This window comes from Cyphomyrmex costatus, unplaced genomic scaffold (assembly GCF_001594065.2).
Source record: "Cyphomyrmex costatus isolate MS0001 unplaced genomic scaffold, Ccosl1.0 scaffold76, whole genome shotgun sequence".
In the NCBI taxonomy this organism is placed as follows: Eukaryota; Metazoa; Arthropoda; class Insecta; order Hymenoptera; family Formicidae; genus Cyphomyrmex; species Cyphomyrmex costatus.
In genome coordinates, this window is record NW_017280333.1 from 663,150 (window position 1) to 690,862 (window position 27,713).

A 27,713-nucleotide genomic window follows, 5' to 3' on the forward strand; every position below is an offset into this window, starting at 1 on the left:
TTTTCACACATTTTTGCTATTTTTCCGGCAACTATCGTGTTCCATTTCGAAAAAAAAAAAAAAAAGATTGTTTTGAGTCGATGAATTCTATGGTGTTTTTTTTATGATTCCTTCAAGAGACTTGAATTGAGAATTAACCAGATGATGCTGGAGGACCCGGAAAAATTGTAATCCGTAGGTGTTAGATCCGGAGAATACGCTATGTGAGGGAAAATTTTCCAACCGAGAGATATGTAATTTCTATCGTTGATTTTACCATATACGGTCACACATTGTCTTGCAGCAAAATCACTTTCCTTTTTCCAACGCCAGTAAACAATCTTCTTACTTCAAGGGCGTCACTTACTCGAATCAGTTGCTGTTGGTAACGCTCAGTAGTGACCGTATTCCCAGATTGGAACAGTTCATAGTAAACAACGTCCTTCTGATCCCACCAAATACACAGCAACTATTTGCTGTACCTTCTTGCTATAAATGTTTGGTTTTGTAATACTGGTTGGTGGTTGACCTGGATAAATCCAAGATTTTCGTCTCTTCGGATTATAGAATCCATTTTCATCACAAATCAATATTTTGTGTAGAAAGTCTTTTTTTCTGGACTACAGACAGATAACCGTGTCGTGGCGTCTTTCCTTGTTTCAAGCGTTAGCACATGTGGAACTCAACGACCCTCTTTATGAATCCGACCAAGTTTCCAAACATTTTGAAATGATTTGTTGGCTTACGTCAAGCTCTGTGTTTGATAAGGATTTTCGTCCAAAAGCTATTACAATTCCTCATCTTCCACTTTCTTCGGTTGGCCTGGGCGTTATTCATCCTCTAAATTGGAATCGCTATTACGAAATCTTTGGAACTACTTCCTACATGTACTGCACGATACAGAATTTTCGCCTAAAGCCGAGCAAATCATTTCTTGAGCTTTCGCGTCTCTTTTCTTCAATTGGAATGCGAAAAAGAGGCAGTGCAACCTAAAATGTTGCTTTTCGAACGACAGTTTTCACTATTATTTTTCAAGGTTAGATTAACATCGACACTTATTATATGTTATTTTAAAGCTTAAGCTTCAAAACGACTGTATGGCGAGAAAAAGATTCAAATTTGAATAAGTGCTGTAGTCGATTGAATATAGAGAATTAAATTGTAGACCTAATACTTTTTTTCACGTTTAGATTTTTTTCTCGCACGTTTGATTTTAATTACGCAGCGTATTACACATTGAATATTATCGTTGAAAAAGATTTTCAATGAAATACAAACTATCTATAATACCTTTTCTTCCAATACATTTTTACAACGCATTACCGTGTGAACGGCTTATTTAGAAAATAATATAAATCATTTTCTTTAAAATTCTTATTAAAACCGACTAATCAAACACGATATCCAATTAAATTTTTTATGTACGTTACAAAATTTGATTGAGTTTGAAAATAAATAATAAATGGTTTACATAAGAGAGAGAGATTTTAATCTACATTTAATTGAGGGATTATATTATGCACTATCGTCTTCGCGCACTATCATCCTGCTCAAAGAACCAGGAGTTATTTATGTATTATGCCCATCTACTATCCCCTGTGGAAACGATACTACCTATCTTCCGTTAGTTCGCTGATATCTAATAGCCTCCTCCTTATTCGTTTCGTATAATAAAAGGCGGCATTTTGCAGAAAGACGGAGTCACCTCCGCTTTTACGCTCGCTCGAAGGCGAACCGCTTTACGGGAAAATTCAATAGATAGCCGGTCGATGGAGGATGTTGTAGAGATTGTTCCGCTGCGTGTGATCTATGGGGGCACCATGGCCCGGTCTACCCCATAGCCTTTTCCAAGTATCGAAGTGCCTGCGACAACTCTCGTGTTCGATCCGCCGTTCTTCCTAAAACGAGATCCAAGTACAGAATGATTTGTAACCTTAGACAAAAACAGAGACTGAAAGAAAGAAAGATATTCCATATAATATAAACCTTAGTCACATATAGTAGTTGCAAAATACAATATTAACATATCTCATTTTGGAAACTAGTAAAAAAAAACGGATATATACGTTTCAGATATAAGATAGATGTTTTAAGTACAGTGCATTACAGAATTGATAAACTGCTAAAAAAGATGTATAATAGAATTTTAAAAACATCATTTTTTATTAAAACATTTTTTATATTTTATCTTCTGGATTTCTATGGAAATTATATTAATTTCATGATATTAGAAGTGGGATTCAGTCGTGAAGGTTTTTTTTCTCAAAAACTGATTTATTTAAACAAGATAATATATAAATAATGAATACCTTATTCAAAATATTTTCATCTCTTTTGCGAAACCCTCAAAATTAAATTACACTTCTAATATATAAATTAAATTAGACCACGATGTGAATAATATGAATATGTAAAAAGCGTCAAATATGGTCAAGGCTCGATCTTTGCACTTAATAATATTTCTATGCAAATCTTAAATAAAATTTTCCTTTAAATAAACTGCATCGATTACTCGAATTTGAAATACAATCAGTAAACTGAAGTTGTAATAATATCACAAATTAAATTAAATAATGATATTAAGCATCTTAAAATACTACAAAGAATTTATTGCGAAAAACGTCATCTCAATTAAGATATATTAGTATTGTTCGTTTTGTCTCTCGGGAGCTGCTCAGAGTCGCTCTGAACGAACCTAGCGTACTTGGATGTGGTCTATTTAATGCTGTAAATACCTCGAAACGTTCTTTGAATGATCAATTCGAAAATTGTTTTCTTTTGATTGATCAACGAAGCATTTGCAGAATTAAATGGATCACATCCAAGTACGCTGGGTTTATTCAGAACAACTCCGAGCAACTCCCGAGAGACAAAACGAACAATACTATTAATTTTTCATATCAATGTAATAATATAATATTTAGTATTAATACAAATGTAATCTTTATTGCAGTATTTACATGGAAATTGGTCACAGTTTATATTATCAAATGCTTTTTAAATAACGAAAATCTTTTTTTCATTTATATAATAGAATAATATAAAATAATAGCGGGATAATCAATAAGATAAAATTCAGATCGGATATTAAAGCGAAATATTTTTAAATCAATTTAAATCTAGTTATATTTTCGGTTTGTGTGTGTGTGTGTGTGTGTGTTTCCAGACTTAACGAGTTTCCTTATAGACCGCTTTATTGATTTCATCATCCGCAACATCGGTACGTGAGTGCGCATCAATATGATTCAATATAACAGACGGCAACGAGATTGGCGAGAGATCAGTACAATTAATTCTGATTCAAATTACCGTTCAACGTCGCGCAATCGTCATCGATCATATGGCACTTACCAACGCTCTGTCCCGCTTACGTCGTATTTGCTCAGCGAGATCCGCAACGTACTCACGATTACCGACGCCAAGCGCGCGAAGCCTGTAAAAGAAAGGGAGAGACGTCTGTCACACTCAGCTTTCATATCCTTTCTTTGATAAGTACGGCACCCCTGCGGAAATGATGGGAGCATATGCGCCGAGACGCGGATTATGGGAAATAAAGGTTTGAGAGGAATAGCATTATCTAGGGCGAGTCACACACATTGAGCTTCCTTGAGTAAAATATTTAATATCGCGTCCAGAACGTGAAAATGGAATACGAACGAGATTCACGGAAAAATTCGGGTACGAATGTGTGGAATGTGTGTGAAAATTAAGTATTCGATTTACTTAAGAATAGGAAATACTGTTGTAGCAAACAGGGCGAAGAAAAGTAACATTTAGCAAATTTAACAAAAAGAGAATAGGTGGTAACACACACACACATAGAGAAAGAACACAGAAAACTGCTCTCATCACACCAAAAAGGTCTAATCAGAATGATATTTTGGCCAAATACAATTTTTAATTACGTTAACTGTACCAACAGGTTGTTTCACTGCATGTTAGATATCAAAAGAGCAATGGTAACCCAATCCAATTAGGTTAAAAAAGCATATTTTGATATTCAACTCCCATCTATGTCATAATATAAATCAATCCACTTCTGTGATTAATTTCAAAGTAAACATTATCTATATTAATGTATGCACTTAGTAAATAATAAATTAGTTTTGAGTCAAGTTTAATAATTAATCCTTAAGTTAAATCGTTTTAATCAAATTAACGACACATTAGATAGGAGCAGTAGCAACATATATATATTGAAAATAACTCAATTTAGATATAATTTTTGACATTTATATGAATTTAACAGTATACATACATATAATATATATATACATATATTCGAAACCGTAGATCTTATATACTATATATATATATATCTGCATAAGGAAACTATAAAAAGACGCTACCACAGATAGACATATATATATGTACAAAATCGGTCACAATACTTTTAAATAAAAGCTACAATTGTTAAATATTAACTTCAAAAATATCATACAAACTCTATTATAATCAATTTATTTATGTAAACTTTTTACTTTCTTAAAAAAGAATTTTTCTGCTTCTGCATTCTTTCCTAAGATAATTTAAAAATAGCGTAAATGGTTATAAATGGTGTCACCTGTATCATCATGAACTATAAATATTGCTGACGATGCAACCTATACGATCTATCTTTCATTTATTTTGGAATCATACGTTAAATTAAACCGACTGGTGCGAAAAAAGCTTTCCGTTTGAACGGTTCCAGTCATCGATATTTTCTCGATGCTTTGAATAGTCTTTAACGACTTCGCGCTCATAACTCGCGCGAATACCTCGCATAGCGATATTCGGGAACGCGTGCGAACAAATCGAACGCGATATCGATCCCCGTGCAGTGTGTGTCACCAAATTAAATACTTGTGCCCGCAGTACCGAGGTGCCCTCTCGTGATTCTACCGTCAAAAACAGGTGAATAAATAAAAATACGATAAAATGCCTTTTTAAAGTGAGTAACGCCCCGAGCTTATGCCGCTGCACTCTTTTTTTCTCCGGATTATCGCCGCACGGTGACAGATAATCGAGGGTGATTAATTACTACAGGCGTGCCGCAGCGTTTGAATGTCGGCTCACTGTGTTATAAACAACATTGCACACCTCCGGTAACGTAACTTTCTCTCATATGCTATTTCATTAAACGTTATCAAAGTGTCCCGTTACATGTCAGGTCGGTGCTGCTTCTGTTCTCGTCTGGTGCTACGACCGTTTACACGCAGATTTATCGAACGATAAATCAGTATTATCGGATGCAATGCCAGAGAAGAGTTACATTAATTACTCAATCAACTGAATACAGAACTGTAAACGTTAAATATATTTATGATGGAACTATTACATACACAGTCGTGTTAATCACTCTTTTTTTTCTTTTTCTTCAGTATATGTATAATACATTTAAATTTAATATATAATATACTTCAGTATATCATATATTCAATTTAAAGTATCGTAATTGCACTATAATGTAAAAAATATATCAATTTATATACAAGGTGAAGCATCTAAAACAAGTCATCTGAATAACTCGCTTGTTTTTAACAATAAAAGGAAAAGTGCCAAACAAAAATTGCTTGGTTTCGAGAGACACATAATGTAATGTCAATAATTTTTTTGTAGGTAGAAGCGTAAAGAGAGAGCATAGATCAAATCTGATTTTTTTAAATGGAATGGTATATTTTATTATTTACATTCTGAGAAAACATTTTAAGACGAATACAGTGACCTATAATTGAATTCAAGATTACGCAGACACATTCAGATATAATTTCATTGTATACTTATATCTCTAATTCAGATTTTTTTAGTATATACGTACATAATATAATTCCGTAAGGAACAAAAAATACACGTTCCGAATTTTTCTCGAAAAATTTTAAAACAAGACTACATTTGTGTGCATGAAATGTTTCAATATAATGATATATTTATGCAGAAAGCTTACATAAAGTCTTTCAATTGAGTACTTCCAAAGAGAATCGACTCTTCCCCTAAGAAGTAAATTCTTCGTAGAAAAATATTCTATTACGATAGGGATGGAAAATTATGCTGATGAATATTTGGAGTGCACGGGGAGGAAAATGAGGGTGAGATTGAGCAGGAACAGGTGAAATGGTCGAGGTCGAGTGCATCCGGGTCAATTGGTTGATTACCCGTAATGTATTTACATCCCTCGAGTGCCGTATCGCCGCTAACCAATTCTCCGATTACCGTCGTGTCTTGTCGTATTTGTCATACTTATGAAGCACCGAATGAAAAATTCATTGTAAATGAACGTGGCATTATATATACGATATGACCGAGATATTGACATTTACTATGCGACAAAATGCTTATAAACGCGCACGTTGTTCTACTTTTCTCGTTTTTCATTTCACGCTTTACATGAAGGCGTCTCGGACTTCCACGTCAGATTGATAAATTATCATAAAAAAAGAGATAACACATCAAGAATTAAAAAAAAAAGAAGACTAAAAAAACGGAGGAAATATTCGGGAGAACGTTATGTAGATATAAATTGATGTTATGTTTCGAAATATAAAGTAGAAAACTAAAATCGATATGTCGCTCCTTTACTTCAAAAGTGACACAATTTAAAAAAGGTGATTAATCATGAATGAATTAAATTGCCTTATTAATCATTAAAAGTGTACTAACTTAATTTTAAAAAAGTCATTGAGATCATCACAACTTAAGATGGGTAGTTTTACAAAAAAAAGTCGTCAAAATTGTTATAAGAGGGTGATTTTTAAGAATTGTAACGAAACAAAAATAGCATTTGATCTCGTTAAAAATATATTCTTTTTATATACCAATATTATTTAATTCTTCAATAATTATCTATTAAATAAAGAATTTTTATCCTCTTTTGAAAAAAGTAATGTTTTGAATTGTGTCACTTTGGAAATATAGAAACGATATATATAATGATAGGATGTGTGTGTTTGATTTATTATAGATTTATTTAGAGAATCTTTTTTCTTTTTCAACAATATGTTCTGGCATTCATTATCTTTCCGTCGAAGGGATTCGAAATATCAAATGCATCTTTTTTGATTGAATGAGTGATCAATAAAATTTTCATTAAGTAAATTGCGGGACAACAATAAGGACTTTTAATACCAATTACGTTAATGACCAAACGTGATTACAGCCAGTTACGTGTTTATATCAGGCATGCTGTTTATTGATTAGTCTACCATCTCTGCATCTGTCGCCTTCAATTAATATAAAGAATTATATTTAAACAATTACATAAAACAGAATCATATTTCAACAATTTGTGTAAAATAGAATTGACTATGAGATATGGAATTTGTCGTTTTGTTTAGAAACTCGGAGCCAAAGCAACGAACTATTTTGTATTCATAGAGCGACGAATTGATCATTTTGGAGACAAACAAACCAATTTCGAATACAGTCACCAGTCTATAGCCTACTTACGATTCTATCGTGTATCCCGGACGAGTGGCATCCGTGGCGAGATATCGGCTGGACTGCGGATACGACTGATGGCGCCTGCTGGTTAATAAAGGTACCAATTCGACACCACCCGTAAGTTCATACACCTGAACCTCTTCCTTGTAGAGATTCCTCGGGTCTTGCATTTGTGTTTCCAAAGCGATACCTATTGGAGCAAAAGACCGACACGGAGACGAGATTCAAGCTCCGGTAGCAGCGAGAAGCATGCGGCAACCTCTGCTATTTACCTGGTGTCGCCCTGTCATCGTAGAATTTATTCACGTCCACAACAGCCGGAGGGTCCGTGTTCCTCTTGTATAGTCTGTCGATCGTCGAGTTGCTCGTCCAACCCTGAAGCAAGTTGAAGCTTTTAACCAGTTAACGGTCTTCTCTTCTCTTTACAGTTACGTTTAATTTCATTCACCAATTCGCTACTTTATACTTTACACAAACAAAATTTATTTCAGCGAGCATTTAAATACATTTTTGCTATTCTTATTTTATATTTTGCTATTTTACAAAAATCTCGTGATGTACACATATATACACTCATCTTACAGAAAAAAATATATATAGAAAAATATATTATTAATTTTGTTTCAAATTTTTTGTTTAAAAAAAATTATATGTTCTTCCGTTTTTTCAAAAATTTCTATATACCTAATAATTTGTTTAAAACATCGAGCTAGTTACCGAAATATGATTAACGCCGACGCAGCATACATCAGGATACATAAGCCACAGCGGAAACATAAAATTGAAGTGCGGAAAGATCAACGCCTCGAACAAATCCGCAGCTTCGTAATCAGTAGCATACTCGCGGTTTGACACGACCTGAGTCAAGTCGCGCGTTCATTCATCAATGTCGGTCTCGTTAGCCGGTTGGTTACAACAAAGCCCGTCAGCTTATTATAAGGGGAAAAAGCCATGCTATAAATCCGCTCACCATAAATCCATATTCGCAGACAAGTACACGGCGACGAGACAGAAAGGGGAAGTCGCGCGCACGCGCGCGCACGTCTCTAAAGATATACATCTGATCGGTATAAGCATAATATGAAGGAGACTGCGAGTAATAAGAGCGTTACTTAGTTCCGAAGTGTGGAATGCGCTAATAAATTTCCTTCTAAACTTTCCAGTCGCGCTTAGGAGGGCGCCCGGAGGACCGTTCAATTAGCTCGGTAACGCGCGGCAGAGTTATGCGCGTTGCGCACGTTCGAGAGACGGCGGCGGAGCGGTTAATTAAAAATTAAGAGCCGCATGTTTCTCTCCTAGGAGACATTCGCGGAAACTGAGAAAACTCTGGCGAAAATAAAATTCGGCGCGTAAATTGAATGTAAGAGAGTGACAGACGCGAAGCTAGGAAGTGCAAATTGGGACAGTGCAACGTAAAAGAAGTATTTTAAGAGGTAGAGATGCCGCTTTTATTTTTCGTTCTCCCAATTTACGTCACCCAGAAGCTATGTTTATGCTTCCGTCATTCTTCCCTTACATTCGACTTATACTCCGATTTTTATTTTCGTCAGAAAAGAGTCCGCGGAAGAATTCGGCCCAATGTTATCACGAGAGCGACTATAATCTGTGACGTCCTCTCTTTTTTCGGTGCATACCGCGCGTGCTCTCTCTCTCTCTCTCTCTCTCTCTCTCTTTCTCTCTCAGAGAGACGAATTTATATTTGCGAAACGAATGAATTACCGTACGGCCGATTGCGTTTAATTGATAACGCCACGCTTTCGTATCAAATGACGCACGATTGTTACGCTCTGCGGAATAAATTCACCGGTCGCGAAAGTCGTTGCAACTATCGATCGCTTCTCGCTCACACGATTTACACAAATCGCGCGACCCCGTCCAGTGTTATTAACAAAAGTAGAAACTTATAACATTTACTGCAAATGCTACTTCGCTCCGCGAAATTCTACTAGACCAAATAACTTTAGATTTATGCGCGTATATTATGCGCAATTGAAAATTCAACGTTCTTGGAGCCCCGAACGCATTATAAAAATTTTCACGTAAAATTATAATAGATATTTTTAAGACCCACTATCAAATGTATAATAATATTTTATTATGTACGTAGAGTTACAAATAAAATTACTCTTCTTTGTAATTAAATAATTTGCAAAGATAAATTTACAATTAAATTGATAGTATTTATGTAATAATTCGCTGAGGAATTACGTACAGTTTTTCTCTTAACTCTAATTAGATATTCGCTTCTAAATTTCCTTAATTGGTATTCGCAGATCCAGTATATACTTTAAATTATTGTACCTTTGCTTAAAATAAACATAAAAAAATTAATTAAAAATTTTAATTAGACATAGATTTGAAAATAATTTTGTTGGTTCATCAAAATAATTATATAGGAAACTCAGGTGCATGATGAGCAGTATTGTAAAAGAAGTTTAGATATTCTAGCAATCAGCTTGAGCGTCTTACAAAATTATTTTGAATGACTCAAATAAAATTATTTTCAGATCTATATCTCAATATTTATGATATATAATTCAGCAAAACGATTCTTCCTGTAAATTAATTTTTATAAAAATGTCCAGTTTTAAATATATTCCTACTGTAAATTATGTGATTTTTATATATTTTATAACAATGCGGCAGCCCTCACGAAGAGACAAAATTACACGTGCGTATCAGTTTCGGGTGTCACGCGCACTTTACTCCCCCGTCTTGAACTAACTCGTTCAATCTTGCATACGGACGTAATACGCGACTCTCATTTCCGTTTCGCGCGCCAAGATAGTTAATTGAGCGGGCACACGTAAGCCGTAAATTTACCGGTAACATCACAAACAGCATTAGTCACTCTGTTTTCGATGAAAACGGAATTATTGGAAATTACCCGCGCGAAATTGAACGCCAATCTCCTTAACAAACTTATACACGAATAACTAAAAGTGTCAGTACCCAAAACTGCCGTATATACGAAATTCCGAAATCGTCCATCCGCAATGCTGTTTATTACTAAATTACACGCGGGAAAATCGGAATCGTCGCTGCATTAGGGATTAGAATTACTATTGAAATTACGTTTCTGTCCGATTACGCGCGGGCATTCGCTCGTATAATTGAAAGATAGGTCGTGACGTTTCCACGATTTCCTCCATCGGAAAAACGCAGCACGATAAAGTGATTTCCCCGAGAATTTCACCCGCGAAAAACCCGGCCGTGTGTTCCGCAGTTAGATTAGCAGCATTCGTCATGCGGTATACAAATAAATACGTGACTTCTCTTCCCGCCAGCCAGTTTATTGCATTTACTGGCCGCGCGCACGCCCACGTAAAAAAAAAAAAAAAAAGAACGAGGAACGAAAGAGGAGAGATTTCATGAACCACGGATTCGGCGCACCTCCGTGCGAAATACGAGCGCAATTTAATTTCTTAGTAAAAACACGCCTCTCCCCCCCCCCTCCCCTCACCCCTTTATTTTATGTATCTCTTTCCGCAGTATCTCTTTACGCGGTAAATTACAGCACGCGTAAAAAAAAAAAGCCAACCGCGATTTACTCGCGCTCCAACCTTGGGATTAATTGCGCAGCAGCTTACCGTGTGAGGGAGTAGATAACTTCCCTGTTTTTAACGAGAGCACGTATCGAACAACAGATATCACGCCTCGCTCTCTCTCTCTCACATGAATTTGTATCGCGCAATCGTTCATGTCCCTGTATTTCGCCTTTCTCTCCTCTGTCGCTCGCTTCATCCGTTGAAGAGCGTGCACTCCTGCTTTTTTCGCAATTGATACTTTCATTCTTGATGATGTAAAAGAATCAATAATCTTCCTGCCGAGTGAAATAATTTACAAGTGCGTACGTGATCCAATGATGGAAACAGATCACGGCCGAGCGAGGGTAATAATTGAAAAGTTTCGTGCAACACCGCGCTAAATTCTTGATTTACAACAGCAAATCTTTCCCTCGTAAGCATAGAAGTAAATATGTACATAAGTACAGAAAGAACTTTTGCTAAAGTACTCTATCCAAATAAACTAAATATAAATCTGAAAACAAATTTTGTTAGACCATCAAAATATAATAATTATATAAAATGCTCGAGCTTTGTTGCTAAAATGTCTAAACTTTTTACAGAATTGTTCATTACGTTTTGAGTATCTTACCTAACAATTTTGATAGACTAACAAAATTATTTTCGAATTCAAATCTCATATATAGCTAAATTTTTAGATACTTCAACAAAATTGTTCTTTTCGTGATAATTATAAAAGTTTCAAAATGAATGTATTTAAAATAAATGTACTCGTATAGCGCGAGAGAATTAAAATAATTTTATTAAAAAGATTATAATATTAGATGGAGAGAGAGAGATAGTATAATTTTAGAACTATAAAAACGATTAAGAGAACAAAAGTTTAAACAAATTGAATTATAAATTTTCGTAAAATAAATCGCTAAAATATCATCAACCATTTAATTTTAAGTGAATTTTTACATAGAGAAATTTTTTAATTTTATAAATATTTACGAAATTTCTCAATGTTATAATATTTTCATTTCTCAAGAGTACCGTCTTTGTATTTATTATCTTTATTACCGCGAACAAACAAATACAAAAAAAAATTGCAAAAATTAATATGTTATATATTATATTAAAAATTGTAATAAGCAATTTCGATTCACCGGTGCGTAATGTTTAGTGCAAGAAGATTTCCAGACTCTTTTTATATCGTCTTGGTAAAAAAAATGTATCAAAACGGACTTATCTCTCTCCCGCAGTGAACCCTTCAATTACCGCGACGTCTATAGTTTGCGACCCCTCGGGGCCAATGTTCGTCAATCTAACAGGGTTACTCTTGCGCAGCGGTAGAAAGTTTTGATGCAAAGTTGCCAGTACAGGCTGACGCGGGATACTCCCATTTGCCGTGACAATGTAATTTTGTTATCGTTTCAATTGGTTTCTCAGCAGGAGATTGTTGTTTAAACGTGCAATTACGTAGGACTAGAAATCGGTTCTCGAAAGTACTGCGAGGCCGCGCTTATCCTTCCTTTTGTTTCTCGCTTCGAAAATTTTATCGATGGACGATTGACAAAAAATAGTTTTAGACTATCGCTAAACTATGTAATTACTAATATCTTATTTCTGCAATATTTATTTTTACAAGAAAAGAATGATTTTTTGCTAAAGCATCTAAAAGTTTAGCTGGCTAAAGATCTAGAAATAATTTTGTTAAACTATTAAAATAATTATCCAAACAAACCAAAAAATCATAATGATGTCCAAATGACGTTAAATAGCCAAAATTATTACTATAAGTAATTTTTCGGTCACAGTCTTGATTTTTATTTATTTTAATAATATTTTGTGATGTTATCACAACCTGTTATTCTACTTAAGTATATGGAACGCTCAAGCTGATTGCAAATTATCAAAATATTTTTGCAGTATTGCTCTTTTTCTCATCATGTTTGAGTTTTCTATAACATAATTATTATAACAAAATATTATTTTTAGAACCAACATGGCCAGATGACAAAATATTATTTCCATATCCAGCTCAATTTTTACATATGTCAAAACATTCTTTTCATACAAATACTATGTCTGTGCATAAAAATTTTTTTCTCTTTTGTATCGAATATTGCATTAGGTATATAATGTTGTTAGTATTAACTTAATAAAATATATACGAATATATCTTTCACAATTACAATAATTTGTTTTCGGAAATAAAATAGTTTTAACGAAATATTTTAAGGCGAGTAATAATTAAGCTAATTTAAGTTAATAATTTTCGAGACTCAGTCTCGGCATCACGAGCATATTCGGCACGTCGCGTAGCGGTCGCGACAGCACGCTAACTTGCATTATACACCGCTAACTGCGTTGTAATATATTACGCACTGTCAACACTACGTATCCTTGTCACAGCATACTATGGTGTGTATCCGAGATGAGATTCTCGTGTCTCATTTATCTGCCAATTAGGAAATACAGGAAGATATCTTACGCAACAGTAAAAAGCTTGCGTAATGACGCTATGCATTTAACCCTCCGAAGCTTAATGTGCATCTATTGGGGACCCTACACTTATATATTCCTTCAGACCTTACGGTTGACCTATTAGATTTTTTTCAATTATATTTTTCGTGTTACATCTACAAAGGATCTAGTCCACTTCTTTTAGAGCGTAGATAAAAAAGTACTATTTCTTATTAGAGCTTTCGATCCAAATATAATATGTAAACCGTTGCTATACTTTTTCATTACTTTTAAATGCGATTTAGAATAATCTACAATTTTTTCATAATTGTTTTATTATTTTAAAAATATGTGTAATATACATTCTTAATACATCATAACTTAAAAATGATCTATTACTGAGCTTTATTTATACCTGTGACATCTTCTGTTCACCATATTGAAAGTTACATTATATGTCAAAACTAAAATTAATTCATTTCACCGGAACCCAATTTTTATATAAATAATGCAGTGTCCTTTTTAATTGCTGTTACAAGTATTAAAATAAATTTATTGTTAGTATTCCTTCTTTTTTATATAAGTTGAGTCATTTTGTGATTCCGGAATCTAATTGATATGCTTTTTTAGTCAACATGAAATCAAATGGGTCTCACAGACAGCATCAATAACTGCGTTATTATAAATTTTGATATTAGCTCCGTAGAGTTATTTCTATCATAGTATACAAAATATGAGATACTCTCTCATTTTAACGCGACAGCTTCTTGTTCTTTTCGTACTGAAAATGTCTTGTTTTAGAAAAGGAAGAAGATATAATTTCGCGCTCCCCAGAAAATACATCTATTACGTGCTTATTTCCGCGCTCGAATTAACGTTTCGCACCGTTGACGGTGTATAATCGAGGCAACGCATACTCAACGACACTCGGAGCAACGTTCTTGAAGTATCGCGCGCACAAAGAACCCTACCAGGACTTTGAGAGTGCAAAGCGATGTCGATGATTAAGGATTCCCTTTCAGTAATTAGCGGATGCCGGATGCGCAACAAGACACACCGGTATCCGGGGTGTCCTCGTGTGCGATTAACGCGGCGATATAGATATGCGTACCATGGATTCGAGGAAGCGTACACCCAGCGACTTGGGATCCCTCCAAGGAACTCCGCCAGGACCAGGTCGTCCCCACGGCGAAGGATGCACCAGCTAAACACACGGCGCCGTCGCATATTAAGCAGTTTCCAAGGCTTGCTTCCTCTACCTACCTATACGCGTATACAGGATCGTCGTCGCGTGATACTAGAACACGTGCTCGGCGTCTATTCGCGTCCACGCTTATCCCTGTATAGGTACTATACTCGCGCCGTCATCGCGCTTGGCGTTCCAGTGCGAGGCGGGTGTGGGATCTATAAGCGCACCTCGCGTTAGAACCTCATCTGCATCCGATTAGCGGGCGTTGCCTAATTTCTACAACCGGCACGTAATCCCGAAAATTACATCGCGCAACAAGGAACGACGATCATACGATATTTGCACATGTTCGTGCGTGCCAGCAACTACCACGCCAATCTCGTGAATCCTTTCGTCCCCTCGTCGCGTCGGTACGTGGAACGACTTCAAGATCGATTGTTTTCGCGAAACAGTATATATATATATATATAGGTACACCTGTCTTCTCGAACTTCAATTAGGTTTAAACATAGAACAGGTCGATTTACTATTTAATCTACTTATAGATGTCCGTAAACCGATTTAACATAACTATCTAACGTTGGCTGCGTTCAGCAGAGAAAGCAACTTTGCACCTGTTGTAAAACTCTTTAATATAATTGGCTCGTAGAAATAATCTTGCTGGTTGCCTCATCTTTTGCTCTCGCGCTAAATTAGAATATACATTTAGATCCATCGAAGAATTAAAAGCGAAATCAATCATATTAAAAAAATTTGCAACATTTACAGAGCTGCTTTCTCTGCCGACGCAGCCATTGTGTTGATTTTTGTTGCAAATACATCGTGAAACGCGCATTATGAAAATTGAAGTAATAAAATAACACATTTACGTAATTCTTGTGAATTTTACAACACGTCTGCGCTTTGGAAAAATGTACACTGAAATTCTATCACGTTGCGGGGTGGAAAAAGAAATAAAAGCAAAAAGAGGAGGGAAACACTTAAAGCATTTAAAGCTATCCTATTTCATAGCCCGGAAAAAAATTCGACATGCGTCCTGGTTTTTCGTTTAAATAGAAAAACCATTTTTACACGTCGCTGGACGGTGTCGTTAAAACGTTTCCTTTTCGCAATTCTATATATGGTGCGTCAACAATTTTGCGGAGGGCCCGTAGGCAGCTGAGAACCGACTTTGTGGAAGTAGCGTTTCTAGTTCTACGTGATCGGAGAAATCGACTATACGTCTCGAGTTCAAGCAGATACGACGTGTTCAGCCCCGGCGGCACAGCCAGCTCTCTCGAAATTATTGCCACGAGAAAAATGCCTCGTGTCCAACATACAAGGAAAGTCCATTACGAGATTTCTCGTATTTGCTAGCATGACGAGTCGATACCATGTCCGACAATAAAGCTCAACTCATTTGGATATATGTATCTGCGATTCTCACAAGTAAAAGAATCAGCAACATCCTTTTTCGGATTATCGTCCGTCCCGAACATTTCGCAACTACTGCCGTCTTTTTCGACAGTTAATAAAGAAAATCAATAAAATTACGATGTGTATAAAAATATTTAATATCATTAATCGAAAACTAAGAATATATTTAAACTTAAAAAAATTATCAGTGTTTGATTAAAAAATCATCTAGGCAATATTTAGTAATAATAATATAAAATACATGAAAAATGAAAAATATAGACAAAAATATAATAGCTTTACATCTTTTGTTTTGTGGATGTTAGTAGAGTTTTAAAAAATCAGGTACATCCGATATTAATTTTTAATCAATTTTTATATAACTATGTAGCATAACAACACAATTATCCAATTTTATTACAAATCTTTGTATTTTTATAAAAGCAGATTTATTGTAAAATATTGGGTTGGGGAAAAAGTTTTCTACATAAATGTAAAAGGACATTTATTTTACAGTAAACTTCGTTAAAAAAATAAACAAAATTTAAATTTGAAAATGGGTTAAAGCTTGAAATCTCTATTTTCGAAAGGTTATTATATTTTTTTAAGTTTCTATGTGAGTTAGGTAATTTTTACATATAAAAAACTACGAGCTGAAAAAGATGAAAAATTTTTCTTTTCACTTTGTGAATCTTTCACATACCACTAAAATGCGAAAATTTTCAACTACCTATCGTGAAAACTTGAAACTTTCCCTACAAAATTATTTTTAAAAAGTGTCTTACAATCTTTTGCTTCTGAGTTATTCATGAGTTAAATAAAGGAGCATTCTGATTTTAATTGCTCATAAAATTGCTCTGTTAAAAATCATTATACCGCAATTAAAAAAGAAAACAGGTTCTTAAAGCTGAAACTGCTCTATCGAATGATATAATTGCAACTAGTAAAAGCTAATAATAATTGATATCAATACAAATGTCAAGTGCAAAAATATATTTGAACCAATTTCATTTTCGCGTCATTTTCATTATCATTATATAATAAAAAACATAGGTTAAGTGGTACACATTCGACACTCTCCCATATAATTAGTTACATTATTTTAAAAAATGTCTATTCTTCTACTACTTATATTATATAAAAAATGTCCGTCATTAAAATGAAATATTTATTCTTCATTTAATGGAAAAAAAACTATAAAATTAATTGAATATTAGTATGCAAAAATCAATTCTAATTAATGTCATGTTTTATTTAATCTAATTAAAATGACGTATTTAAAATTTCTCTACTTTTCTTATCGTCTCCAATCTCAAATAATATCAGTCCACAAAAAAGCTCTTACGTTAATAAATTTAAAATTACACCGAATCAGGATAATGACCTTTGACCCATCTCTGCTATGGCAATTTTCAGTTTTCTATATAAAGCTCAAAACTCACTAAACTTCACACGTCATCGCGTGTTCCACATTCACATGATGACATTGCAATACAAACTTCGTGTCTACGGTATCGGCAAGATATCGTGTGTATGGGGTCAAATGAGATATTAATGGAAACTTACGCTGACGAGGCAACGGATGGCGATGTCGTTGCTTTTGATCGACTCACGTGCAGAGACGATTAAATTGTAGGATGAGTGTTGTGCTGATTATCTGCATGCAGTGGCGCATAGTTAGTTTAAATATATTTATCTTAAACACACAAAGTTTTAGACTCCAGCAATCAAAATTAAATACAGTGATCGTGCCAATAGAGAACTGACAATTATACGTGTGTATATTAATTTATTTAAAAATTTATATACATATAAACAATGATATAAGTAATGAGTTAAAAAAAACGTTTTAACCTTTCTTTTTAGATTATCTTCAGTACAATCTTAAAATTTATTAATATCCTAATTAATGTCTCAGTTATACATTTGACTTGATTTCTTTACAGAAAGTTCGATTGCTTTTTCTTATTCATATTATGTAGTACTTATATACGAAATAAATTAAGTACAATGAATGCGATGCGTCATGTGTCGGGCAGATTTCTACGAGCAGATTATTAAAAACTAAAATGGAGGAACATAGAAAATACGTAAATGGGAACAATGCACAACACTCGATAATAACGGAATACTGAATCAATACAGAAAGATAGGTTGCCTTTTCTTGCTCACGCTAACGTAGTATACAAAATAAATTGCAATGAATGCGATACGTCATATGTCTGACAGGCGAGCAGATTATTAAAAACTAGAATCGAGGAACATAGAAAACACATAGGAACAATACACAACACTCGGTAATAACGCAACACCGAATCGATCACATGATTTTAATTGGAACAATATGTTTTAATATTAGACGAGGAAAAATTTGTTAAAAAGATTGACATTAGAAATAATGCACATACTCAAACAAAAACAAGATTTAAATGTACAAAGTGATATAGCTTCTTGACTTTTTATATGTATACAAATTTGTTGACGAAGCCTTAAAATAAGGCTACATATATTGACAACTTATCAATTTCTGTCAAATAATACTGCGTATTTAACAACATTTAACTAGATTTTGTCAAAGATTATTTACATCAAATATGTAACTTATAATAGTTAGGATATTAATTTCAAGATTATACTGAAAAAAAAATCTAAAAATAAATATCGAACTTTCTTAAGTCGTTTACTTACCATCACTGTTAATATATCAAAATTTTCAAATAAATTTATATGCATATGTACAACCGGAAGAAAACTCTGTATTAGTATTATCACTGTATTTGATAGTTATTTTAATCTTGATTTATTTGCAATTTTCCAGAAAACCTACAAACAGGGCACCGCTAAACATTTTTGTACAAAAGGAATTTCGCTGCCATTCTTATTTATATTTTTATTTACCAATTTTTTAACCTTAGAATGCTATCGATACGTAAATTTTACGTATAAGTGAAGTCACTAAACGCTAAGCTATATCTCCAGTGGTCATTAGGAAATCCAATTTGCCATGCTAAAAGCTAGGCTATGCGGAGACAAGCTTTTAAAAATTCTGTCCGTTTTATATATACATATATATATCAGTTTAGATTCCCTAGTCAGTATTATAACAGAACACGATAAAATAATTTTAATTTTTATGCAATTTGGTATTATTATTTTGTGTTTTATATATTTTATTTAAGTATTATGAAGGGATACATACACACAATTAGATTGTAATAATTTCATATCATTTTAAAATTGAATTTTATATGCTTAATTTTTTAAGTTAATAATTAGATTATTTGTATATGTATATATATTGTACATATACATATATAAGTCTAAATTATAAATATTTATTATTAAAAATATGAAATATATAAAAAAATGCTTATTACATTAATTAAAAATAACTTTTCTTATACGTACATATCGAAAGCAAAACTGTGTCAATCATTTAATAGAAATAGCTTCTATAAGGTTAAATAAGATATTTTTTTAATGTCTTTAGAAAAAAGATATAATTATTTGTTTTTTTGTTTTAAAGTATAACCACGTTATTATTCTCTAGATCGAAAATGTGAAAAGTGAGAATTTTTACACTAAAGTTAGTATAGACAAAATTTTTACTTTTCGCATTTCCTAGAGAAAATATTATACGATCGATATCCTAGTGCTAGAACAGCTTGATATGTGCTGAAAGATTTTAGTAACGACGAGAATTAAACAATTATTCGATCCAATTAACGGAAGAAATTAAATCTGACTGAAACGAGCACACGCAATTGGTGCTAGGATTGGAGAATTGATTTTCAAAACTTAATTTGATGTCTTTTCTTATTAACTACTGCGCCTTTGTGCAGTGCAAAATTTGTATCTACATGCAGCGGCCTTGCTCATGAGAAACACGCGAATGTCTTTATAAATCGATTATTGATTATATATAAATAATTGTTTCATTTGTCAGTAATATGCACTGCATTTTTTTATCACAAACTTTTGAAACAGCTTCCTTAACTTGACATTGATAATAATTATTCATTCGATTCAAGATAGAGGAGTTCAAATCAATTAAGAAGGATTTACATTTAACGTCTCGTTTCTTTTTTAAATTATCACGCTTCGTTTATATACGAAGAAAGAAAATTTATTTAATTCAAGCTAAAACTAATTTTCCGAGAGTTAAATCGTGTCAGTGTAACCGACCCTTAACGTTGATTACGACTGGAAAGAATCAACATCGGGGCGTGTTCTACACCCCTTTATCCCATTTCACCAGCGTAGAAATCGGAATCCCCTTACGTGCTGCCTTTGCAATATTCTGTGCAGTAATACAGGCGATTTCCGGAGCTATTATACTATTTCAAGCGCAACGTCTGTCAGACGTTCGTGTCGTCGAGAATCAGGAGTAGTCGTGTGTCGTAATTTGCCCTGGTATGAAGATTGTATGGGAAAGCGGAGAAAGATGCCGTTTGAAGGGATGAATTTGCGTACTGACGTTATATTGCGAAATTATAACGACCATAAGCAGTACAAAGATGCAAATCTAATTGGCAACGCACACGCAAGCAAGCGATAAAAGCTTTCTCCGAATGTGCGAAGAAAAATATACGTTTAAAGTGAACTTTTTAAAAGCGACTGCAATTATAACTGACCAGCTAGAATGGAGTACTGCCGTTTTTTTTTCTATTTCCAGTTACATAGAAATCAGAATAGGACAAATTTCCTTAATCTTATCGGACAAAGTGCTTTGAATACATGCATATAGGTACTATGTTCTCAAAAGCATTGCCGTATTTGAACATATTCGCATACAACAATGGAAAAAATAGTTACTTTGATAAAAATCCTATAATTTGTGATTGTGTTCGTGCCCTAATTTTGCATCCGCCAAACATTATGACTATTTCTGAAGTTTACTGCAGACAAAAAAGTGGCTAGCGCCAAATATATGCGACAAGTGCACATGCAAATTGTATCATCGCCATTTTTTCGATTTCCTAACATAAAAAGATATTAAAATACATGAAGTATTTTTAAAATATTCACGGAAATAAAAAATAATACTTTATGCACTTATTCTATATATGTGCTCATTTCTTTTTCTTAGCGTATGCTTAAGAAATCAGAAAAATGTGTACGAAATTCTTTCTCTCCCTTTTGATGAATTATGCTAGCAAAAAATTACGTACGGACATACATTTATGTCGCGGTAAAGAAAACGTATGGAAATTTGCATAGAAATACGAAACTCGTTTAATCAAAACAACAAGGGAGATGAATTCCATGGACATTTTTACTTCGTTCTGCCCGAGATTAATTCTATCTATATCTATATTGCCCATCTATATATATATATATGAAATACATACAACGTATCATGTAAAGGAGCATCAATTTTCAAGATATTGATTTAAAAAGTCATAAAGTATAATCTCATAAACAAAACTAAAATTCTTTATAAGTTACTAATTTTTTTTATAAAAAGTCAAATTTTATGGAGTTTTATAAAATCGTATCTTCTACATAAAAACAAATAAAATTATAAGACCAGATTAAATTTAAAAATTAATTAAAACTTAACTCTTAACTAAAAATTAAAAGTTTATCTATTAATTGAAATTTTATTTTCAATTGAAAATATTTAATTAAGAGTAAATCCTTAATTAAATATTTAATTAAGAGTTTAAAAAATAAAATGCTTGTAAATTTATAGAAACAACAAAATGTTATTATACAATTACGTGTTAAAAATTCATTTCAAGAGAAGTCGTGCTCGGGATTTATAATCTTATATAAATCATATAAAATAAATCTTGATATAACTTCATATATAATCCGTAATAGTATAAGATATATGAAGAAGATTGATAAAGATTTACAATATTACATAAGTTAATACATGTAAATTTTAATTCTGTCATATGTATCATCATCTGTCTTTGGCTGACAGAAAATAAATAAATAAATTTAATTACATAATCCGCAAATTTATCATTTAATATATTAAGAATAATTATTCTATGTATGACTGCATAAAAAGCTCTATTCAGATGATGAATTCAGACATCGAAAACATCAAGCAGGAGAAAATCTCACCGCATTTTCTGAGAATTATCATTACTTATCTCTTAATTTGGATCAGATAATAACGCAATTGTTTTAGAGAAAACGCTCCGTAATTCCTAAGAGAAGGGGATTTTCTAGATTTATTAAATAAACTATAAACCCCCCATAGTCACACATACCTTATTTACGGATTCACCACCCAATATAATTTCAACAAATTCAGTTTAATTACTATATCTATTTTGTTATCGATGAACATTTTTAGAAAAAATTTGTATTATTTTATAGAGATTCTAGTAAGAGAGAGAGTTAAAAAACAATATCTACACTTAACTATTAAATCCAGTTGTTACTGAAATAATGATAATAATAGATAACGATAATATAAAATTGTATAATGATAATAAAAAATTGCATATTAATATTCGCGTTAAATCTGATTAATTTTCACAAAAAAGTAAAAATTACGAGACTAATGATATTTCTGGCGAAGTTAAGTCGTTGAAGTGAACTGAAGCGTCGACTAATTTTTAAATATCAGACAGAATTAATATTCTAATCACTAATGTATAATAACACAATGTTGTAAGCGGCGCTGCAAACTTATTTGCACACAGCGTGATATTGTTTCGTGGCTTTTGTGTTTTATACATGGTCGCACATGTTTGTACGAGTATACCACGTAAGGATTTAATAACTCGATTTGTATGTAACTCTCTGCTGCTCGGTAATCAAAATTAAACGTGCATGATTTTCGTAGTTGCACACTATAATTCCCTTACACAGCAAAAAGTAGCAGGCTTCTCTCTTCACAATTTTTCGAATATATTTAACTGATTTAAACGTTGCGAAGCAAAGCGAGAGCTGTTTTCTCTTTTTGCAATTTTATTTCCTACATCCCAAAAATCACACGCTGAAAAAGCCATACGTTTCATTTGAGTTCACTTCAACTTCAAGCTCTCTCATGTGCTATTCAACTCGCATTTGCCCCCTGCAGAAAATTATCGACTCGGGAACACCGATGCTCGGAAGCATTAAAAAACGCGACGACACATCTTAGTGGCGTGAGTAACGACGCTTTCGCTCGCATCAGTGTGGCAACGTGCGTAAACGAGCCCGAAAGTTTCCGAGACGAGTGCATACGATCACCAGGTCGGATTTACGAGGATAAAGTTTCGCGACAAGAGTGCAGGCGGAAAGAAAAATGACGGCTACGTTTTACTCTCTCAATTTTACCTGACCGAAACTGCGACATCTCGGCGATTCGATCGGCTCCAGAAGCACGTTTCTCTTCCTCAGGGTGGCCGCGCAGGGTGCGCCGCCACCTGGCTTACCCCACGGCGAATAATTGGCCAGAATTTCTTGCAGCTGTAAGAAAAAAAAAGGGGAAATTAGAAACATAAAACTGTTGTAGCTGAACTACGCTAACGTCAGCCGACGCGACGCGACTGCAGTTACATTTCGCGCGAAAAACACACGTTTAAAGTGTGCGCCGAATTTTTTTCATTGCGCAAGTAAAGGCTGCGATGAAACGAAAAATTTCGTTACATTAAATTTTTACCATTTTTCAAGAACGTCGTATAAACGTGCGACAGGACATCTCGCGTGTCTGGTATGTTAGAAATATAATTACGCCTGGCTCGTAAGAGATCGAAATACGGCGTCTAGCATACAACGCAACGCGACACGACGCTGCAAATTGAAGATGGCTTTTTGCTCTTAGAAAGGAAGTCGAGTATCATCTTCTCTTTGTTTAACTTGAAGGCATTTAATGTCGATGCAATGGAGAACCCTGCGGACAAATAGGATTAACCCTGAGCGTACCAACCTTTCCCGGTAACATTGCTAACGCACTTGCATTCGACCGCGTGCACTTGCACCAGACCGCGATTGCACCAGATTCCCGAGTAATAAGAGGGATGGGACCACGAGGTAATCCCTCGGCCTGTCTTTATTAGCATACCGGTTACACGATAAATTCCGACCTCCCCCCCAGTACGCAGTGAATACAATTTAATACAGTCGACGTGTTGCATTAACGATACGAAATAATCACTGAAGCAATAATTACCGGGATTTTCACCGGCATAATTTCGACATGTATTTTGAATTTGATTGAAATGGCGAAACAAAGTATTACGCGACAGATATTACGGTGGACTGGATATCGGGCGTGTGTATGTACGCGCGTGTATGCCCGTGCATTTTTACAATATATTCCGTATGGATTGTTATTTTCACAGAGGATAGTAATGAATATAACGAGTGTATGTTCTGCAAATATTTAGAATCGCCCCGATGATGATTGCGCATCATCGTTATGCCGCGTCAATACCAAAATAAAATAGAGGAAGAACGAAAAGGTAGCGAGATTTTAAACGCCGAATATAATTGATGTAAAAAAAAAATATATATATCCTATACACTCGTTAATAAATTCAGGAACATTTACAATTTTCTCTCATTTCACGAAAAGTAAAAGTATTTGGATCGAAACAAATCATAAAGAAAATGCATTTTTCAAACATTTATTTTAAAGAGAGGAGAATATAAATTTTTTATATTCAATATAAATTTTTTATATTTAATAAAATTCTTGTTTTGTTTTCAATATTTTTGTTTTATTTTATCATAAAATGTTGCACTTAACGAAACATTGAAAATTGTTAATAAAGTTTAAACTTTCTGAGCTTTAAAATGGTTTTTAAAAAATTGATGCTTTTTCGCAATGATAGCAATACTGTTAAATATTAAAGGAATAATCTCACAATCTCCAATTACTTGAGTTAAATAACATTTTATTATTTTTAACTTCCATGTGTGTCAAAATGTAAATTAATTTATTTTTTGGTACATTTCAAAGTAAACAACGATCATATTAATATATGCACTTACTAAATGATAAATGAAATTCGAATCAAATTTAATTAATTTTCTTGGGTTAATTGTTTAACTCCATTGTTTTAGTTATTTAGTTGAATCAATAACGTATTAGTAACAGCAGGGGTGCTAAAAATGATTAAAAATAACTCCAATTGAGTATGATTTGACATTATAAATTTAACAGTAAACTTTTTTGTGTAAAAATTCATTTTGACAAAAGCTTTTTTAATTTCAAAAGTTTCCTAATCTCAAAAGAGTTTACAGAAAAATGAAAGAAGAGAAAAAATTTTGTTATAATGTTCTCGAATTTTTTTTATCGAAAACCGATACTTACATGAATAATTTGGCGCGTAACTTAAGTTATTTCGAAAATTTGATTGCTTGTAGAACTTCTGAGAGTTTATGCTTTTTTGAACATCCGATGTAGACATCGATTTTATTTCTAATTACGATTCCCATACCCATGGTCACTTCGTAGATTACCATTAACATGACCTCGGCGCCTAATAAGCTATACATTTGTTCCAAGTTCGTAATGAACACGCGGAACGAGACACAATTTATGTAAAGCGCGCGAGGAGAGACCGTGATAGATTATTGGGTTATCTTTCGCAGCTTGTTTCTTAAGACAGTTAGAGATGGAGATTATGTAAATCCACTTTAATGGGATAGTTTTATTACCGTTCGCTCGCACGTAATTTCCCGCTCCGAATTCAACGACACGTTCCGCGAAATACGTAAAACATAGAAATACGTAAAAGCAACTAAATCAGACTAAAAGAGCAACGTTTTCGAAACACGTCTGTAATAAGAATGAGCAAAAAATCACCTGATATTTAATATTCTATCACAATTCGATATTCGGTAATTTCCATTTTGAAAAAATAATGTATTTTCAAATATCTATCAAGTAATATTAATTACGTTTTCATTAGCTACTGATTCTTTCATTCAGTCTGGATCGCTTAATTACTAGTATACACAGATTGAATGTAAACGAATATTATTATATCTACGACATAACGTCAGATGGTTTATGTTGTAAATATATAGATAAAATAATGCGAACAACTGAGAAATATATTATTTGTTTTATTAGTAAAAAGTTGGCCTATATTTTTCTTTTTAATACAGTTTTCTATCCTTGTTAGAATAAAGTCATCTTATAGTTAGAAAGAATTTCTGAGATAAATAAGACAAAAATATTCTTGACGTATTCAATTTTATCACAATACTTATACAGTATGAAGATAAAATAGTAGACTTAGATCAATAATAGATCAATAATTTTCTTATCCTACTCTCTTAAATAAAATAAGATTGATTTATTGATTTAAGAAAAAAGATTAATATATAAATGTAAAATATTCATATATTTTTACATTTAGAATAAATCTTTATCGGATGTTATATAACGCACTCTCTAAATTTCCAAAAATAGAATCACACTTTAAAAAGTAAAGATTGAACCAGTCTTGAAAAAGAATGGTTCAATGTGCAATTTTTACGAATGAGATTTCTACAGAGTGAGAGTCGCACAAAAGTTTTGAACAGCACGATCTTGGCATCACAGTATATATTTAAGGCAAAATCGATGTGTTGCAGAATCATTTTATTTTAGATTTAAGAATTGTGTTCATTTAAGAGTAAAATACTTTTCTTTCAATAATATAACTATCTTTATATCGATTCTTGACTTTTACGTTAGATCTAAAAGTAATGAGTGCTTTAATATTTGATGACACAAGTCTGCACAAGTTTATGTAAGTGTCACCTTATCTTTGTTACTCTCTAAATGTCAAGAAAGATAGAACGATGTTTGTGTCGACTTGTGTCACTAAATAGAAAGCACCAGCCAGTATTAAATTCGGAAATCTTCTCTTTAAGAATTTTAGGGTAAATCTTATTAGTCTGACATATAAACTGGCTCAATCTTCACTCTTTAGAGTTTTTTATAGGTGCATACTTGTTTGAGTAATTGCTATACAATAAAATATTATAGCAAAATATCTTCTAATTGTTTAAAAGATATATTGGAGAAACAAATCTGTTTTCACTATATTCTTCAAAACTACAAATGATATTCGATATGTTATTTAAGTGATGGCATTGGCCAAGATAGGTATTGATATTTTCAGAGAATAATAGATAATTTTAGAAAATAGAAAGGGAAGCGAATTTTCTCCTCAAATATTTTTTATATAATCAATTGAAAGATGTTCTACTAAAAGATTAATGCAACATTCCATTGATAATTATTCAAGCATGTATTCTATTCCAACAAAGATAACAAATAATGGACCAATTATTATTAATAAAATAAGTAATCAAATAAACAGTGTATTTTCTAGATTTCATGTTTCGTCTATCCTCTGTATATTATTTCAAATTTAACAATCATTTCCAAAATCAAACACGGCATTGTTGGACTTTAATGTCTCGACCGCTTGCAATACCACGAAGGATTAATTTCCAAAGTCCGCTCGTCTTCGCCTTAATGACGTTCCGGTTTACCGAACATATCCCGAGGCCGTATCTCTCGCAGTAGACCCTTATCCGATCGGTAACAATAGCGAGGCGAGACAATGACATTAAGGGGCTGATCGGGGCTGTAGGGCAAGAGGTATAAACGGCAGCAACGTGGCCAAACCAGAAACGCCCATTTGTGTGACACATACTTCACGTTGCTCGCGGTGCTTTTGACGTTGCAGCTCCTCCTTCCGTCGTCTCCATAACGCCGTGTCTTCCTGAACAACTCGATGCTCACGCTTTCTCCTCGCATCTTCTACGACTTCCGGCTCGTATGTTGGTTCCTGCGCCAT

At 33.4% G+C, this 27,713-nt stretch overlaps 1 protein-coding gene across 1 annotated transcript; it reads right to left on the reverse strand.

Moving 5' to 3' along the window:
* Positions 1-1,730: 1,730 nt before the first annotated feature.
* On the reverse strand, positions 1,731-27,713 carry LOC108781059 (uncharacterized). The gene is made up of 6 exons (XM_018548929.1): positions 27,570-27,713; positions 23,245-23,376; positions 7,671-7,773; positions 7,405-7,588; positions 3,331-3,412; positions 1,731-1,877 (listed from the first exon to the last, which is right to left on the reverse strand). Exons 1-6 carry the CDS (start codon positions 27,711-27,713, stop codon positions 1,731-1,733), a joined length of 792 nt encoding a protein of 263 aa, XP_018404431.1.